General features: G+C 41.3%; 1 protein-coding gene and 1 pseudogene across 1 annotated transcript in view; one reads left to right on the top strand and one right to left on the bottom strand.

Moving 5' to 3' along the window:
• Positions 1 to 18,780, top strand: part of LOC127618631 (uncharacterized) — a 342,725-nt gene extending 323,945 nt beyond the window's left edge. The window contains 2 exon segments of the mRNA XM_052091204.1: positions 7,178 to 7,187; positions 17,809 to 18,780. Coding sequence (XP_051947164.1) covers positions 7,178 to 7,187; positions 17,809 to 18,538 — 740 coding nt within the window. The 3' untranslated portion in view covers positions 18,539 to 18,780.
• Positions 1 to 21,020, bottom strand: part of LOC127618539 (zinc finger protein 721-like) — a 176,836-nt pseudogene that overhangs the window by 127,957 nt on the left and 27,859 nt on the right.

Genomic DNA, 21,020 nt, shown 5'->3' with positions numbered 1-21,020 from the left:
ATCGGCGGAGTAAACTTTACCAGGGAGGCTGAGAAGTGTGATACCCCTGTAGTTGGCACACACTCTCTGATCCCCCTTTTTGAAGAGGGGAACCACCACCCCGCTCTGCCACTCCTTAGGCACTGTCCCAGATTTCCACGCAATGTTGAAGAGGCGTGTCATCCATGACACCCCCTCCACATCCAAAGCTTTCAGCATTTCTGGTCGGATCTCATCAATCCCCGGGGCTTTGCCACTGCGGAGTTGTTTGACTACCTCAGTGACCTCCCCCAGGGAAATAGAATCTGATCCCCCATCATCCTCTGGCTCTGCCTCTACCATAGAGGGCATGTTGGGATTTAGGAGTTCTTCAAAGTGTTCCTTCCACCGCCCAATAACCTCCTCGGTTGAGGTCAACAGCATCCCATCTTTGCTGTATACAGCTTGAATGGTTCCCCGTTTCCCCCTCCTAAGGTGGCGGACGGTTTTCCAGAAGCACTTTGGTGCGGACCGAAAGTCCTTCTCCATGGCTTCTCCGAACTTTTCCCACACCCACTGCTTTGCCTCTCTCACGGCCGAGGCCGCAACCCTTCAGGCCTGTCGGTACCTTGCAACTGCCTCCGGAGACCTCCAGGACAACAAATCCCGGAAGGCCTCTTTCTTCAGTCGGACGGCTTCCCTGACCACCAGTGTCCACCACGGTGTTCGAGGGTTACCACCCCTTGTGGCACCTAAAACCTTGAGGCCGCAGCTCTCCACCGCGGCTTCGGCAATGGAAGCTTTGAACATTGCCCACTCCGGTTCAATGTCCCCAACCTCCGCAGGGATGCATGAAAAGCTCCGCCGGAGGTGTGAGTTGAAGATCTCGCGGACAGGGACCTCCTCCAAACGTTCCCAGTTCACCCGCACTACTCGCTTGGGCTTCCCAGGTCTGTCCAGAGTCTTTCCCCACCCCCTGACCCAACTCACCACCAGATGGTGATCGGTTGACAGCTCTGCCCCTCTCTTTACCCGAGTGTCCAAAACATATGGCCTCAGATCCGACGACACGATTACAAAATCGATGATCGACCTTCGGCCTAGGGTGCTCTGGTACCATGTACACTTATGAGCATCCTTATGTTCGAACATAGTGTTTGTTATAGATAATCCATGACTAGCACAGAAGTCTAATAACAAACATCCACTTGAGTTCAGATCAGGGAGGCCGTTCCTCCCAATCACGCCTTTCCAGGTATCCCTGTCATTTCCCACGTGTGCGTTGAAGTCACCCAGCATCACTATGGAGTCCCCTACTGGGGCCCTATTCAGGACTCCATTCAGGGTCTCCAAGAAGGCCGAATACTCTGAACTGCTGTTCGGTGCATATGCACAGACAACAGTCAGAGTTTTCCCCCCCACAACCCATAGGCGTTGGGAGGCAACCCTCTCATCCACCGGGGTAAACTCCACTCCGGGTGGTGGTGGTGTTGAGTGTTTGGTCAAACTAGAATTGATAAGACAGCAGTTATAGGCTTGTTACTTTAATAGCCCGGTGTTCCCGATGTTCCTGGGGACTCAGCTAAGGTTATTCATGTTTATAATAACTCTTAAATGAGTAGGTAATGAAAAGAGTGGCTAAAATTGGCAGGTGAGTTTACCTTGCTGGTCCCCATTTGGGTTACTCTATGCCTTCTTGTTCATGTTATAAGCTTGTTACTTATTATAACCCGGTGTTCCCGGTGTTGATATGAAACTCCGGGCTCTGGGCTTAAACAGCTCGCTGTGCAGCTGGATCTTGGATTTCCTGTCAGGCAGACGTCAGGTGGTTAGAATGGGCAGCAACATCTCCTCATCACTGACCCTCAACACTGGAGCCCCGCAGGGCTGTGTTCTCAGCCCACTCCTGTATTCACTATACACACATGAATGTGTGGCAACACATAGCTCCAATACCATCATTAAGTTTGCTGACGATACGACGGTGGTAGGTCTGATCACTGACAATGATGAAAGAGCCTACAGAGAGGAGGTGCACACTCTGACACGCTGGTGTCAGGAGCACAACCTCTCCCTCAACGTCAGTAAAACCAAGGAGCTTGTGGTGGATTTCAGGAGGAAAGACAGAGAACACAGCCCCATCACCATCAATGGAGCACCAGAGAGAGTCAGCAGTTTCAAGTTCCTCAGTGTCCACATCACTGAAGAACTCACATGGTCCGTCCACACTGAGGCCATTGTGAAGAAGGCTCACCAGCGCCTCTTCTTCCTGAGACGGCTGAGGAAGTTTGGAATGAACCAACACATCCTCACACGGTTCTACACCAGCACTGTAGAGAGCATCCTGACTGGCTGCATCACTGCCAAATGCATAAAATGTAAATGTAAATCACTGCCTGGTACGGCAATATCACCGCCCACAACTGCAAAGCCCTGCTGGTGGTGCGAACTGCCAGAAACATCATCGGAGGTGAGCTTCCCTCCCTCCAGGACATATACACCAGGCGGTGTGAAAAAAGCTCAGAGGATCATCAGAGACTCCAGCCACCCGAGTCATGGGCGGTTCTCACTGCTACCATCAGGCAGGCGGAATCGCAGCATCAGGACCCGCACCAGCCGACTACATGACAGCTTCTTTCCCCAAGCAGTCAGACTTTTGAACACTTGATCTATCACAATCAATAACTAGCACTGCATTCATCTATAATCTCACACTGGACTGTCAACATATTCTCCTCAACATACTACTTCATATATATATATATATATATATATATATATATATATATATATATATATTTACATTTACATTTATGCATTTGGCAGACGCTTTTATCCAAAGCGACTTACAGAGCCCTTATTACAGGGACAATCCCCCTGGAGCAACCTGGAGTTAAGTGCCTTGCTCAAGGACACAATGGTGGTAGCTGTGGGGCTTGAACCAGCATCCTTCTGATTACCAGATTACCAGTTATGGTGCTTAGACCACTACACCACCACCATATTGTATATTGTGTATTGTATATTGTGTGTATTGTTTACTGTACATTGTATATAATTATTGTGTTGTGTAAGTATGTGTACATTTGATATGTAAATTGTGTTGTGTAAGTGTGTTGTTTATTGTAATTGGTATATGTCTCGTCACTGTCATGACTGCTATGTTGCTCGGAACTGCACACAAGAATTTCACCTACTGTTGCACTTGTGTACATGGTAGTGTGACAATAAAGTGATTTGATTTGATTTGATTTGATGTTCCTGGGGACTCGGATAAGATTATTCATGTTTAATGTAACTCAAATCAAATGAAAACAGTTATTGTAGGCAGGTAAGTTTCCCTAGCTGGTCCCCTCCGTGTAAAAGTAGTTCTTATTCAAGTTTTCAACTCAGTCATTCGTTTAAGATGCAATCTTGTGTTATAAGTATTAGGCTATCATGATTATACAGTGAGCAAGCTATATAAATAAGTATTTAATATAATAAAAGTGTAGAGCAACAACCAAGGGTGTAAGGTAAAGGCTGAATATTGTAGATTTATTACAATATGTTGCATGTTTGAATTAAAATACCTGTGGATATGCAACTTCCACTCATGAAAGTTTATGTTATTCAAGGAGCACACTCTCTACAAAGGCCTGACTGGAGATTTGCCTGATCTATCCGTCCTTCAGGTGAGTAGGGATATAACAATAGCAAATTTCACTGTACAGTATGATATATCAACCAAAATCTGTATACCAATATTTCATTATTTAATTTTTCCTCCCCTTTTACAAACTAATATTCTGCTTCAGGGAAAAAAATGAAATTTAATTGATGTTCTCATAAGGGTTCTTCATTATAAACTTGTATGCCATGCATAACATACTGTGGATAGAAATTACAGGGAAAGTTACTGGTATGATCATTGTGGTTATATTATATTACTATTATATTTAGTGTAATCCTTGTGCCACAGGTCAGCATTGCAGTTATAATGGTATATTCTACTCCAGAGCTTTACTCTAAATTATTACCACTTATGACTTGTAAATATGATGTTATACCTCAATTTATTTGGTATCCTGCACTTTATTTGGTACTAAATATCCTCATTGCTTGTGTTTACTGGTAATTCTTTTCATCCCTGACCTCTTTATATTATTAACAATTATTGTAAGTGTTACAATAGTGTTTTTTTTTTTTTACCAAAATTTAATTGGAAACCTGCATGTTCTTTAGTGTGTGTTGTATATATAATGTTTGTATTTTTCTGTTATTTATATTTCAGTGATCTGACATCTTGTTTCAATGACAGTTACTGTACTTGGAAAAATGGAAATTTGTCTGGTTTGATCAATCATTATTCTTGATAAACTGCATGCTATAAATATTAAATGTGTAGCCTATATATTGCATATATATATATATATATATATATATATATATATATATATATATATACAATAAGCGGTGGCAGATCGCTCGAAAATAGCGTTTGCCTCCGACTCCCCGCGGAAGGTCCGCCTTCCATATAACGGCGGCGGAACGGCGGATGGCCAGCGGGCCGGCCGCGGAACGAAGGCGGTAGGAAGGCGGCTGCCGCTTTTAAAAAGCGGCCCCGACTCATTGCTATCTGGGTATATTACAATTCTAATACACTTTTTTCATTTTCACTCTATGGCGATTATATATATATATATATAGGCCTATATATATATATATATATATATATATATATATATATATATATATATATATATATATATATATATACATGTTATTGATTTTGATTTTTGTTCATCATTTCATGTGACTCCGTCCAGCTAAATTTGTTAGAAATGACATGTGAGGTACAACACAAATTCAAGTCACTTACGAGCCACAGCACTATAATCAAAATGATCCAGATGAACTATTTTAAAACGCATTTCCTATCATGTACATCTATAAACGACAGGCCTTTGACACGGTCGAGCATGAGTTTATGTTTGAATCTTTGCGCAAATTTGGTTTTGGCTCTTCCTTTATTAGAATAGTTCAGATTTTTTACAAAAATATTAACAGCAATGTATCTTTGGTGAATGGTGTTTCTCCCCGGTTTACGGTTAGCAGGGGCATCAGACAAGGGTGTCCTTTTTCACCATTTTTGTTTTTATTAGTTACAGAGTTTCTTAATATTTTTATTACTCGCTGTGTAGATGTTCAGGGTATTGTTGTAGCTGAACACACTTTTCTAATTAGTCAACTGGCGGATGACACCTGTTTGTTTTTAAAAGACGAGAAACATGTTCCTGTTATTTTGGAAGCTTTAAAAACATTTTCTGATGCTTCTGGTCTCACTGTTAATCGAAATAAAAGTCAAATTATGCCTATTCACAGTCTTGAAAAAGGTCATATAGAAGGTATTGAGATTAAAAGTTCTGTTAGATATTTAGGCATTTTAATAAGTAAATCACCCAAAGATAGAATTCTAGATAATTTTTTACAACGGACAAAAAAATTAAAGAATGTCTTCAATTGCTGGCTACAAAGAAATTTAACTATCTATGGTCGTGTATTGATATCTAAAGCTGAAGGCATCTCTAGGATTGTTTACCCGGCTTTGTCCTTATATGTCAACCCGAAAACTTGCTCATCTATCGACTCTATACTATTTAAATTCTTGTGGAAAAATAAAACTGAGTATGTTAAAAGGAAGACTCTAATAAGAAATACTTCGGAGGGAGGTGTGAATGCTTTGGACTTCAGTACTCTCAATCAGGTTTTCAAGATCGGCTGGATTAAACGCTGCCTGAATGCTGATTCTAGTTTGTTATGGTTTCACAAACCTAAATTTATCTTTGAAAAATGTGGGGGGGTTACGTTTTTTATTGTCTTGCGATTTTAAATGCAACAAACTTCCGTTCAAGCTTGCTAATTTTCATAAGCAAGCCTTGGAGGCCTGTAAGCCTTTTGCCACAATTTTTCCCCTCATAGGAGTATTCTATGGAACAATCAGAATGTGCTGCGTGGAAAAAAATCTATCTTTATTAAGGATTGGGTTGACAAAGGTGTTCTTTTTGTTTTGGATTTGTTGAAGAAGGATGGCAGCTTTTATTCCTACAATGACTTTATCATTCCTCACCTAAAGTTTATAACTGGGTTATTAATTCTATGTCACCTAAACTTTTGCATATGGTTAGGTCAGACTGTAGCTACAGAGCATCCGTTTGTGAATTGCCCGGTTATGTATTGGAGGTTTGGAGCTTTCCAATGTCAAATGTAACAATTTTTGGATTAGAAGATTTCTTATTAGGAAGATCAGCCGTCATCCCAAAGCTTTTTTCAAATGGAAATTAAATTATCCTTCTCTTTCTACCATTATGGGCTGGAATTAATAAGTTTCTGTTACCTAACAAGTGGAAAGAGCTTCATTTTAAAATTCTACATAATTACTATCCCTGTAACTCTCTTCTTTCTAAATTTAAGTTGGACATCTCTTCACAGTGCGCATTCTGTAATTCTAATTTGGAAACAGTACCACATTTGTTTTTTGAATGTGATTATGCAAAGGAGTTCTGGAAAAAAGTAGCCTGGCTTATTTTTTCTGCTTATTACAAACTCTTTACTTTTGAGGTTGTGAATGTGTTGTTTTTGATTTGGGACTCCGGATCAAAGGAGATGGATGACAGATTAAAACTGCTTACTTTATGTGGTGAGTTTCATCTTCATAAATGTAAAGTAACTGATTCTAAGCCCAATTTTAGACTTTTTTGTGTTGATTTGAAATTATTTTACGACTCTCTTTGTTTATCAGCTAATAAGAAAGCTGCTAAAACTTCTTTGTTGCTCAAAGAAATTATGGTTTCAGTATAAATTCCCTCATGCTTTTCTGAAAATATATATATATATTTTTTTTATTTTTTATTTTTTATTTATGTATTCCCAATGTTATTTACTTCTAATTACTTGTATTCATTTGGTATTTTTGTTGTTTCTATGCATGTCTTGTGAATTGTGTTTATTTTTCTAGTGGACTATCCCTTATCCTATTGCCTTGCTTACTTTGAGTGTACTGTCTTATTTTATTTTATTTTATTTTATTTTATTTTATTTTTCTGTGCTTGATACATGTATCCCCTGTGCTTTTTGTTCAATAAAAAAAAACAAAAAAAAAACATCTATAAATGACGACAGAGCCAATGAGAGTAAGTTATGGGCGGAGCGACTCGTGTAGCCCCGCCCCTTTCTGTACGCTCTAGCCAGTGAAACTTGAGCGCGTCCACACTCCAGTCCAGTAGGAGACGCAAAAGCGCCATTAAACACAAGAAGAAGAGAAGAATTGATCTGTAAGTGTTTGATTGTGTTTATCTTCATTTGTGAGTTTATGTTTGTGTTTTTCTGTGGATGTTGTTTTTCTCTCTTTAGCGTTTTAATGATCGTAATAGAAGATTATTATCGTCGTTTTTGGCGGTTTTTGTGACGGATTCTTTAAAATATTCAGTTTCAGAAGAAACAAACATAAAACTTCGGAGCCCCTTCAGGGGGAATTTGTTTGGTTCCCTCACTATAAATTTACCATGATTTTACTACAGTGACCATATTTTAACCATTATATCCGTAGTGAAACTATAGTACTACAGGAAAACGAATACTGTGGGTTAAAAAACATAATATAGTGATTATTATGGTTTTACTACAATAACTGTAGTTTAACTGTGATTTCTGAGGTAATTTAACCATTGTATTTGTAATAAATCCAAAGTAATCACAAGATTAACCATGAATAATCTTTATTAAAACATGGTTTTGGTCCTAAAGTAACTAAAACAAATATGTCCCACCTCAGTCATGTTTACTACAATATTACTATAGTAAAACCATGTTTCATACCAAAAACATCACACTGTCATTGTAACTACTATAGTAAAGCCATGATTTTTATATTGTATGTTCTTTAGCTTCAGTGTGTTTTTATTTTACTATATATTTATCATGATTAATCTTGTGATTATTATGGGTTTACTTCAAATACCATGATTAAATTACTACAGTAACCAGTTAAACTATGATATTTGTGCTCAAACCATAATAACACAATTATCCACAGTTTTCATTTTCCTGTATTATTACTATGTTATCACTTTGAATATAATTGTTAAAATATGGATACTGTAGTAAAATCATGGTAAATAGTAAACTTGATCAATGGCAGGCGAGAGAGAGTGTGAAAAATATTTTAATGCAAAAAACGTTTTTTTGTATAATGAAAAAAGCATATTTTGGCAATTGTTGCAATGCCTTTAATAAATTCAAATATAAAATTGAACTTTTGAAACCATTTGTATTTACATTAGTGCTACACAAGTGTACTAGAAAAAAAAGCTCCCAAAGTCACCGAAATGTAAGAATAAATCCCAAAATTAGTTTTCCCAAATGCATCCACACTCCAGTCCAGTAGGAGACAGAAAAGCTCCATTAATTGAGTTTTGATGTGTATTGTTTGGTACATGTACATTTTTAATGATCGTAAAATAATCCTGTTATCCCGTATGTGGCATTTTTGTGACGGACGCTTTAAAATATTCAGTTTCAGGAGAAACAAGCAGAAATGTGAGAATATCATGTTTCATTTCTGATAAATGAGCTCGTTAAATTCATCGGCTGATTGTAAATTAGTTAAATGAAGGCGAGTAAATGTTAAAGTCTGTTATAATATCTGATAATATTCCTGCTGTCTGTAAAATGAAACCAAACTCCACACATTTATATTTATAGGCTATCATATCAGAAACAAAGTTATTTAACAGAGCTGTTTATAATCCTGTAATAATCATTTGATGACTGTCAGTCCATTATAATGATGATGTTTTTGTGTTTAGATGTTCATCATGAGAGCAGGTGGATGTGATCTGCTGTAAATCAGTAGGAACTGATCTGTCCATGCAGGATATTGATGATTTCATCACAGAAATCTCTCAGCTGAAGAAAGAGGTGACATCACTGAAGACAAAACTGATGGAGAGAGACGAGAGAGACAGGTTACAGGTTAAACATTCATTTCATCCTTAAAGTTGAGATTGTACATTTTCAAATGATGTGATATTATGAACGGTACAGATGTGATTGTGTTGTGTTTGTCAGGAGCTGGAAAAGGTTTCCTGTCAATCTTCAGTGTGTGTGACTGATGGGACCTCCACAGAATGTCAGGATTCAGTGTGGAGCAGCAGAGATCAGTCCACACCACAGCGACTGCTGGACAAACTCTCTGAACGGAGATCCAGAGACACACAGGACTCACAGCTCACTTTACTCTGTTCTACTGATGGTAATCAGGGTGATCAAACCTCCACAGAGTTTCTGACTTCTGTCTGTAATGCTGGAGAACAGCAGATGCTGCAGAGACCAGTAAAGATTGAAGTGAAACAGGAGGAGATAAAAGAAGAGGAACAACAGAGTAATGAAGATGATGATGATCAAACCTCCACAGATTTTCTTGCTTCTGTCTGTAATGCTGGAGAACAGCAGATGCTGCCAGTGAAGATGTGTTCAGTGAAGCTGCTGGACTGCAGAAACCTGATTAAGATGAGAGGAGAAATCAAAGTAGAGGAACAACATAGTAATGATGATGATGATCAAACCTCCACAGAGTCTCCGACTTCGGTCTGTAACGCTGGAGAACAGCAGATGCTGCCAGTGAAGATCGAAGTGAAGCAGGAGGAGATAAAAGAAGAAAATACAGTAGAGGAACAACAGAGAGATGAAGATTATTATATTTCTAAAGGTATGTTTCTTCCTTTAATGATTTACATTTTCATGTCAATCGACTGTCGTTTAACAAGTTGTTTTATCAATCAAAGCAGTTCCTTGCTGTTTTTACTTTTGTTTAAGTGCTCAGTTTAACTGCTTTTTACCAGCGGCGCTGCACGTATTTGGAACTACAGCGTAGCAACGGGGAACAAAAGAAAAAGTGAAGATGTGCACTTGCAATCCAACTTAAGTAAAAGAAAGCTGCAAATAATGAATAAAGCACACTTTATTATTCTATTTCATCATCCTGTGTAGTTTCGATTTTTAGGCCAGTGGTTCTAAACTAGTTTTGCTTTGAGACCCAAATGTTACAATGGACTTCAAGTAGCGACCCACCATAGTAACATAATAACTAACCTGTATTTAAAGGGTCATTAAACACTAAACTACATTTATTGAGATGTTATCAGAAATTTACAATGATGAGCCAAAAATGTATGACCACTCACAGGACAAGCGAATATCGTTAATCATCTCCAATCAAGGCCACATGTCAAGGTCTGGGTAGATTAGATGGTAACGAACAATCAGTTCTCGCTGTCAATATGTTGAATGCAGGACAAATAGGAAGGAGTAAAGACCTGAGCGACTTTGACAAGGGCCAAATTGTTATGGCCAGACAACTGGGTCAGCGCATCTCTGAAACGGCTTGTGGTGTGCTCCTGGTCAGGAGCGCTGAGTGCCTACCGACAGTGGTCCGAGGAGGGACAAACCGGCGACACTGTGTTGGGCAACCAAGGATAATCGATGCGTGAGGTCAATGAAGGCTATCCCATCTGGTCTGAACCAACAGGTTGTCTACTGTGGCAAAAGTCACACATTTTTTTAATGATGGTTACGGGAGGACTGTGTCACAACACGCAGTGCATCGCACCTTGCTGCTTTATTATAAGAATGTGAAATGTCAGAATAATATTAGAGAGAATGATTTTGTAACGAGTCAGGAGAGAATGGAGGATCTAAATTCAGCGTCTTTAATGAACAAAAGAAAACCAGGTAACTCCTAACATAAAGAAACAAAACACGGGGAACAAACGTTGAGATCACTTCATTAAACATGTGAAGACTGACCAGGGAAACAGGGAAAACAATGGACTGAGGAACACCTGTGGAAATAATCAGGGAGAACAATCATAAAATAAAACTACAATGGACTACAAAAACAGGAAACAGGAAAGTGTGAACTAAACAAGAATTTCAACATAAAAGCACAAAAATAGGAATACGTGACAGATTTATTTCAGCTTTTATTTATTTTTTCCCATTCCCAGTGGGTCAGAAGTTGACATACACTTTGTTAGTAGTAGGAGCATTGCCTTTAAATTGCTTAACTTGTGTCAAATGTTTTGGGTAACCTTCCACAAGCTTCTCACAATAAGTTGCTAGATTTATGTCCCATTCCTCTAGACAAAACTGGTGTAACGGACTCAGGTTTGTAGGCCCCCTTGCTCAAACTTTTTCAGTTCTGCCCACAAATGTTATATCAGATTGATGTCCGGGGTCTAAGTTGGCCACTCCATTACCTTGACTTTTGGGGCTTTTCCACAGAATGGTACAACTAGACTGTGCTGGCTTTTGGGGGGTTTCCACTGTGGATAGTCCTGATACTTTTTTATTACCAACTCGGTCGAGGTTCCAAGCGAGCCGAACCGATACTAAATGTTATGTCAAAACCCTGTAGATCAATGATTGGTAAGAGAGAATCGTCACTACCAGCGTCACTGGAAAGTAAAACTTAAAAGTGACTACAGAACCATCAAGGAAAAGTGGAAGTGATTTGACCAAATGGACGCTTATCATTCACTAACGAAAAAACCATGGGTTCCAGGAAAACTCAGATAGCTTTGTCATGCAAAGAGGATGCTTTCAGGGTGGGGATAAAGTCTTGTACAATCAGGCCAGAAACACACTGAATAGGGAAATCAGAGTGGCTAAAAGAAGATCCCATGCTGCTTCAAATGCTCAATCATTATCCCTCTCCCAAAGAAACCAAAAATCACAGGGCTTAATGACTACAGACCTGACATCTGTGGTCATGAAGTCATTTGAGAGACTGGTGTTGGCCCACCTGAAGAACATCACTGGACCCTTTCTAGATCCCCTTCAATTTGCTTATCGAGCAAACAGGTCTGTGGATGATGTAGTCATACATGGGATTGCATCATATCCTGCAACATCTTGACAGATCAGGGACATACTGTATGCAAGGATCCTTTTTGTGGACTTCAGTTGTGCAATGATCTCTTGTATGCAATGATCTCTTCATTATCACTCTTGCCTTGTGACATGGTGTTCCATCATGCTGGAAAATGCACGGATCATCACCAAATTGCTCCTGGATCATTTTGAGAAGTTGCCCTTGCAGGACATTTTGTTACCATTCTTTATTCATGGCAGTGTTTCTGGGCAGAATTGTGAGAGAGCTCACTCCCTTGGATGAAAAGCAACCCCACACATGGATGGTCTAAGGATGCTTAACTGTTGGCATGACACAGGACTCATGGTAGCGTTCACCTTTTCTTCTCCCGTTTTCCAGATGTCCAGATGCTGCTGAAATGATTAGTGAAATTATGTTAGCTGGTCAGTTTGTGCCAGGGCCAAAAAACTGTGAAATTTGGGTTTTTGTGATCAAGTTGTTTTTTTTGGCCAATGAAGCTTTTTGCAATTATTTAAAATGAATCTGATCACTCTGTCAATAATCTAGAAACAATGTGAATCAACACCACAACAACTGAAGCAGAAAACTAAAAAATGTATGTCACTGCCAATACTTTTGGCCACGGCTGTATATAAAATACATTAGGTTGAATTGTGCTGTATTGACATTCAGGCTGTCAGTTGATAGTCAGTTGCCTGTGTGTTGTTAAGAGAGAATATAATTTATGACAGTCAAGTAGTTCAGGCATTTGGATATTCATCCCAAGGATGAACCGGGTCCAAATATTTTTTTTCTGAGGTCTTGGCTGATTTCTTTTGATTTTCCCCATGATGTCAAACAAAGAGACACTGAGTTTGAAGGTAGGCCTTAAAGTACATCCACAGATACACCTCCAATTTAGTACATCTTCTATCAGAAGCTAATTGGCAAATTGTCTAAAGGCTTGACATCATTTTAGGGAATCTTTCTAGCTGCTTGAAGACTGTTAACTTGGTGTATGTAAACTTCTGACCCACTGGAATTGTGATATAGTCAATTAAAAGTGAAACAATCTGTCTGTAAACAATTGTTGGAAAAAAAAACTCTTGTGTATGCACAAAGTAGATGTCCTAATTGACTTGGGAAAATGTCTAGGTTACGGATGTAACCTCCGTTCCCTGATGGAGGGAACGAGACGTTGTGTGGGAGAAGCGACACTAGGGGTCTCTATTGAGTGCCGAATATGCCTCTGATCTATGAAAAAAGGCAAATGAGAAGTTGGCAGATAGTATTTGCATACCCCGCCCCCGTACATATGGGTATAAAGGCGAGGAAACACTAGGAGTTCATTCAGGATTTTTCTGAGCCGGAAATGGTCCGGCCACTACAGTGGCTCGGCTCAGCGGCGTGGCCGGGAGGACACAACGTCTCGTTCCCTCCATCAGGGAACGGAGGTTACATCTGTAACATAGACGTTCCCCGTCTGTCGCTCTCTCGACATTGTGTCGGAGAAGCGACATTAGGGGTCCATTTTAAATCACGCCATGCGCTGAGCCGTGTACGTGTTCGGTATACGCGGGCAGGTATTTAACGTGCACAGGCGACCAGCTGTGTCAGACTGCACGTACCCTTCTCCAATGCCCCAAAAAAGTTGGCGGAATCCTTCTGGTTACCCTAGACAGGGGAACAAGGCGACGCTTGCCAACCTGGGAACAGGCCGAGCCTGGCTGGGCCTCTTTTCTCTCTATGTTTCTCGCATAGAGCAATAAACAGCCGGGGCCCTTACATGAATCAAGGGAAGGGGGTCTTAACCAGTTACCTATTCTTTCAGGGGGAAAAGACCCTGCGGAGACCACACCTGCCCGGAAGGGGAGGTAAGAGTGGTGAATACGTCACATGGGTTTTTAGGCGACATGTGGAAAGTGGCAGATGGTAGATCCAGTCTCAAGGAGGGGGGGAGTTGCTACAACACGGTGACCGGAGGGCAGCCGGAGACTGCCTAAGGAAAACGCGGGTCCACTTTTGTAAGGGGACCGTACCGCAGATAATACACACGGGGGAGTCCGCGTAGGAGTCCTTGACCTGTGGAGCACATATTCCAGTACAGGGTAGATTAAGTACCCGCAGTGGATTGGGTCGGCAAGTTCCTCTAGACAAAGAGCTGCTCAGAACGTCTAGAGCTCCGCGTGCGGTCCAAATAAGTATGCAAAGCACGTACCGGACACAGCAACGAAAGGGCTGGGTCTGCCTCCTCCCGGGGCAGCCCTTGCAGGTTCACTACCTGGTCTCTAAAGGGCGCGGTAGGAACCTTGGGCATGTAGCCCGGCCGCAGTTTTAGAATCACATATGTGTCTTCCGGACTGAACTCCAGGCAAGTGTCACTGACAGAGAACGCTTGCAGGTCCCCGACCCTCTTGATAGAGACGAGCGTGATCAGCAGGGCCATTTTAAGAGAGAGGGCCCTGAGTCCAGCTGATTCTAGCGGCTCGAAGGGAGATCTCTGGAGGACCGTGAGGACCACTGAGAGATCCCAGGAGGGGAACAGGCTTGGCCAGGAGGGATTTAACCTCCGGGTGCCTCTTAGGAACCTGATAATTAAGTCGTGCTTACCCAGATACTTGCCATCTACTGCATCGTAGTTGGCCGTGATGGCGGCGACATACACCTTTAGGGTGGAAGGGGACATTCTCCTCTCCAACCTCTCCTGCAGAAATAAACCTGACACTGACCTAACTGCGCACCTCTGTGGGTCTTCAGCCTGGGAAGAACACCAATTTTCAACGTTAGGGCGTAAAGGTGCCTGGTAGAAGGGGCTCTGGCTTGGATGATCGTGTCTATGACAGCAAGTGGTAGATCGGCTAGATCTTCCACGTCCTGTCCAGGGGCCAGTCATGGAGGTTCCAAAGGTCTGGGTGCGGATGCCAGAGCGTGCCCCGTCCCTGAGAAAGATGGTCCTTCCTCAGGGGAATTCACCAGGGAGGGGCTGTCGCAAGAAGCGTAAGGTCCGAGAAGCAAGTCCGGGTGGGCCAGTATGGAGCCACTAGGGTGACTTGCTCCTCGTCCTCCCTGACCTTGCACAGCACCTGTGCAAGAAGGCTCACTGGGGGAAATTTGTACTTGTGCAGCCCCGTGGGCCAGCTGTGTGCCATTGTGTTTGCCCTGAGGGGAGCCTCTGTTTGGGCATACCAGAGGGGGCAGTGGGAGGTTTCTCGGGAGGCAAACAGGTCTACCTGGGCCTTGCCGAAACGTTCCCAAATCAGCTGGACCGACTGGGGTGAAGCCTCCACTCTCCGCTTGGCAAGCGTTGTCGTGACAGCGCGTTCGCGATCACATTGAGATTGCCAAGGGTTTTTGAGTGGCATGCAGCGACCTGAGTCACTGCTGGCTCCAAAGGAGGAGACGATGGGCGAGTCGTGGCATGTGGTGGGAACGTACGCCGCCCTGGCGATTTATGTATGCTACCACAGTGGTGCTGTCTGACCTGACTAGGACATGTTTGCCCCGAACCAGCGGGAGGAACTTCCGCAGGGCAAAGAAAACAGTCAGCAACTCTAGGCAAATGATATGCCAGCACAGCGGGGCCCCTTTCCAACGGCCCGCAGCTGGAGGATATTTTCCAGAATATCAGCTGTGTGAAATTTAAAATGTCCTATGATTATTAACAATTAACATATACTGTAGGTGCGCGACAGCGAGGCCAGACTGCTTCTGTCTGTAACATTAACTCAGTGGTTCTCAACTGGTTTTGTTTCAGGACAGATTGTACATTGGAAATCAAGCGGTGACCCACCCTAGTAAAAACGTAAGCTGTATTTAATGTATACTGGGTCGCATTTCCTTTTATGTTGCATAGTTTTGTCATGGTTTTCAAGTACAACATCATGCATCAAGTGATATTATTTTTGTTGTTGATGTCAACAACAAAATCTACAGGAAGTTTTCTCTCCCCCTTTTAAAAATTGCAGAGCATATTTGCTTATATGAGCCCATTATTATCCCATTTGTTTCCTAATTTCAAATATATTTCAAACAGAACTTACATATTACACAGGAGGAAAGGCTCCTTTTTATTATGGTTAGGTCAGTGTAGCTTTCTTAAATAATAGTAATAATAATAATAAACAACTACGACTGCCACTGTTGATATAAAATTAGGTCTAATAGATTCTACCTGTTAGATTATTTCATATGAAACTATAACATTTTGTCAAAATATAACATAAAATTGTGAAACAACTTTGTAAAGGTGATGATGTATAATGAAAAAACAAAAATAGCGCATAGCACAGTGTAGCTTTTCCTCAGTGCTGTTTGGAATGTCAGGGCTGCCTACTGTTTGATGGGTTTGACTTGACTTTCTCAGTAATGTTTTAAAATAGAAAAGTCTGAAATGGTCACATCAGTTTTGTGGTCTGCGCTCCACAATATCGAAGGAAACCCGGTTGTTGCACGCACACGATCTTTAGTGTGAGCTGGTTATGTTACACTTGTGCGATAGTGCAGATGAGAAGCTGTTAGCTGATTGCAAGATTATCATTAAATCTCCCTCGGCAGTCCTAAATTGGCTATAACTTGGGCGGCCGCCGAAATATCTTCAATGGGAGAACCATGTCATTGTTTTTTCTCTGCTGTCCCAGTCCGAATAGACCCGCGACCCACCAGTTGAGATACACTGCTTTAACTCACACACACTCACTTATGTCAGACCCCCTCACCTCGCTTCTCTCTGACATTTTCTCCGTCGTGTGTGTGTTTGTGGCGCAAGTTGACGAGGCTGAAAGGAAAGGAGATGCGCACGCACAGGTGAGATTCTCCATCCGGTTGCATTTTTTTTTTCTCAATACCATAGAGAAGCAAATAATTTCAATTTTCATACCGTGGTATACTCTGAAACCGGTATACCACTGCAACCCTAGCTAAAAGGTGAGTAGTTTGCATTCCTGATACAAAACCATGCTTCATTCAGCCCTCACTGATGCACATATCTGATATGAGCAGCATATTTAGTGCATATATTTATATGTACACCCCCTGCTGAACGTGAGATGAATACAATAACATTTACCTCGGCTGTGGCCCAGCTTTCACAGAATTTTAGATGCAGGAAAAACCCTGAAAACGTCACCTGCCAAAGTGGCTAGTAAGAGTGAAAGAAATACCCGCTACTGCTGATTTCTATGGTGGGCGGGTGTTAATTTCAAACCCTGATGACTATAATTAAATGCAGTTATTAGGTGGAATAAACTTTATAAATAAATACCACTTGCACAGCAAACATCACAAATTAATACTGGATGTTTGTTGTGTTCTGACATTGAATTAAGGTTCAATTTGATTTCTTTTGATGTTTCTCCCTCTTGAATTGATTTTTGTCCATTTACTGTGTTTATTGTAGAGCTGATGGAAGTGAAAGAGAAACGTCAAGAACTGAATAAAGTGGAGGACAAACTTCAGTGTCAGAAACATCATGATTTTATAACTGGAGAAAAATCTCTGAGTTGCTCAAAGACTAAGAATTTATCACCAGAAAAGAAGAAAAGAAAAGTAGCCAAAAATACTTTCACCTGCTCAGAGTGTGGAAAGGTTTTCAAACATAAAAGCTGGCTTAATAAACACATGAAAGTTCATATTGGAGAGAAACCTTACATGTGCCATCAGTGTGGTGAAGGTTTTGCATATACAGTTTGTCTCAAAGGTCATCTCCACTGTCATATTGGAGTGACACCATTTGAATGTGATAAGTCTGGTAAAACATTTGTTTTGAATTCAAGCCTAAGAAAACATCTGAAAACTCACACAGATGAGAAGCCTTATAAGTGTTCTTTTTGTGAAAACCATTTTGCAGACCTGTCGTATTTGAAAAAGCACCAGAAAATAAATACCGTTGTGGGGGCTCATATGTGCTTTGAATGTGGGAAGACCTTTACTACAGCCGGCAGCATGAAACAGCACCAAAGAATTCATGCTGGAGAAAAAACATACAAGTGCTCACACTGTGAAAAGAGTTTCAGTCTTTCACATAACCTGAAAACACATGAGAGAATCCATACTGGAGAAAAACCTTACAAGTGCTCAGACTGTGGAAAGAGTTTCACTCAGTCACAAGACCTGAAAAAACATGAGAGAATCCATACTGGAGAAAAACCTTACAAGTGCTCAGACTGTGGAAAAAGTTTCAATCTGTCAGAAAACCTGAAAAAACACAAAAGAATCCATACTGGAGAAAAACCTTACAAATGCTCACACTGTGAAAAGAGATTCACACAGTCTCAAAACCTGAAAACACATGAGAGAATTCATACTGGAGAAAAACCTTACAAGTGCTCACACTGTGAAATGAGTTTCACTCATTCACAAGACCTGAAAACACACAAAACAATTCATACTGGAGAAAAACCGTACAAGTGCTCACACTGCGGAAAGACTTTCAATCTGTCACATAACCTGAAAACACATGAGAGAATTCATACTGGAGAAAAACCTTACAAGTGCTCACACTGTGGAAAGAGTTTCACTCTGTCACAAAACCTGAAAACACATGAGAGAATTCATACTGGAGAAAAACCTTACAAGTGCTCACACTGTGAAAAGAGTTTCACTCAGTCACAAAACCTGAAAACACATGAGAGAATTCATACTGGAGAAAAACCTTACAAGTGCTCACTGTAAAAAGAGTTTAAATATGTCGCATAACCTGAAAACATACAAGAAAATCCAAACTGGAGAGAAATCATACAACTGCTCTTTATGTGGAAAATGTTGCAGGGCTGCAAGTAATCTACATAGACATTTTAAAAATAGAATTGTCAAGTAGAGAAAAAATCATCTTCAGGTCTTACAGATTAAGTAATAGTTGGAAAGATTAACCCAAAGATGTAATTTTTCCAAATTGAGTTGCATCCTCTAAGAAAATCAGTAATGCTTTGTTAGTGAATAAATCAGTCTTTTTAAACCAATCGTTTAAGTGATCTAATTGTTCTCGTTCACCTCCATACACTGACTTCACTCCCTTTCGAAGCCAATGAGAACTAGTTTGATGCGCGAGAATGGTTTTGTGATTTTTCATACCTGTAAAGACTGAATATAGTGCAAGAAAATAGGATTTGAGAGTAGGAGCAATGAAGTGAAACCCTATTGTAATTGTCAGGATTTGTATTAGGGGTTCAAGCTTGAAGGGCTTGTAGTACAGTGTATCAAAGTTTGGGCCCGATCGGCCTCAAGGTGGCTCAATATTGATCTTGTTTACCTTTTGGCCCAAAACTCCTAAACCATTTATCGCACACTCAAGTGTCTTACATCATTGGATTCCTTGGCCCAAGTCGAACAACATATCATTCATTTCCATCATGAAACTTTTTGCATCAGTCATATTTAACACCAGTTTGCAAATTCAGCAACTTACAAAGTACGTATACTGTACAAATACATACATTGTACAAATTTGCATACTTTGAAAGTTCTTAAAAGGCTTGAACCCCGATAATTGCTGCTTGCAGCTATATTTATTATTATTATTCTGCCATAAACTGATCGTGCAGTCCAAACTGTAAGTTGTAGAGAGCTGAAACTTTGAGGGAAGGTAGTCCCCTAGAGGTCTACAGTGTATCGACCTCAAGGTGGCGCTATAGTGCTCATTTTTACTTTTTGGCCCATAACTCCTAAACCGTTTGTCACACAATCTCTGATTTCATTTCAGTCATGAACATTTTCACACTAATTTGCATAATTTGTAAAACCTACTTTTTTGAACTCCTCCTAGGCCATATGTCCAATTTGCTATTTGTCTACTATGGACCCTCCTGACAAGAGTGTATCAAAAGAATTTTGATTCGTCAAAGTGTTACAAAGATATAAGCCAACTAATTCATCAGGCATCGTTCATGTGGTACGTATTGACCAATATCTACCAAACAAAAAGGCCAATTGTTACGAAACTTGATACACATAGACAACTGAACATTCTGAGGATGTACGCAAAGTCGCGAACAATTTCGCCTATAGGGGGCGCTAAAACAAAAAACAAACATAACTCTGCAACCGTATGATCGATGAAGTTGAAAATTGGTATGCATCTTGTAGGGGCCAAAGGCTAACATATCTGTCAATATCAGTCCGACAAATAAAAAACATGGCCTCCAGCAGCCAATCAATTTTCAGCAGCTAACAACATCAAATCTGAATGGCCGACCATTACGAAACTTGAGATATTTCCGCTAAATCCCTGCACCAAGACCTACACAATGTATATCTTCGTTTTATGGCATTTTATCAAATGTGTCCGCTATTCTAATTTCTTAAAAAAGCAACTTTTGCTAACTCCTCCTATGCCGTATATCTGATTCTCACAAAAATTGGTGTGTGTCTTCTGTGAACTCGCCAGGGAGGGGCTGTCGCAAGAAGCGTAAGGTCCAAGAAGCAAGTCCGAGTGGGCCAGTATGGAGCCACTAGGGTGACTTGCTCCTCGTCCTCCCTGACCTTGCACAGCACCTGTGCAAGAAGGCTCACTGGGGGAAATTTGTACTTGCGCAGCCCCGTGGGCCAGCTGTGTGCCATTGTGTTTGCCCCGAGGGCAGCCTCTGTTCGGGCATACCAGAGGGGGCAGTGGGAGGTTTCTCGGGAGGCAAACAGGTCTACCTGGGCCTTGCCGAAACGTTCCCAAATCAGCTAGACCGACTGGGGTGAAGCCTCCACTCTCCGCTTGGCAAGCGTTGTCGTGACAGCGCGTTCGCGATCACATTGAGATTGCCAAGGGTTTTTGAGTGGCATGCAGCGACCTGAGTCACTGCTGGCTCCAAAGGAGGAGACGATGGGCGAGTCGTGACATGTGGTGGGAACGTACGCCGCCCTGGCGATTTATGTATGCTACCACAGTGGTGCTGTCTGACCTGACTAGGACATGTTTGCCCCGAACCAGGGCAGGGCAAAGAAAACAGTCAGCAACTCTAGGCAAATGATATGCCAGCACAGCGGGGCCCCTCTCCAACGGCCCGCAGCTGGAGGATATTTTCCAGAATATCAGCTGTGTGAAATTTAAAATGTCCTATGATTATTAACAATTAACATATACTGTAGGTGCACGACAGCGAGGCCAGACTGCTCCTGTCTGTAACATTAACTCAGTGGTTCTCAACTGGTTTTGTTTCAGGACAGA

This window comes from Xyrauchen texanus, chromosome 25 (genome assembly GCF_025860055.1).
Source record: "Xyrauchen texanus isolate HMW12.3.18 chromosome 25, RBS_HiC_50CHRs, whole genome shotgun sequence".
Taxonomy (NCBI): Eukaryota; Metazoa; Chordata; class Actinopteri; order Cypriniformes; family Catostomidae; genus Xyrauchen; species Xyrauchen texanus.
Note: the sequence above shows the minus strand (reverse complement) of the source record. Positions and strands in the feature narration are given on the sequence as shown.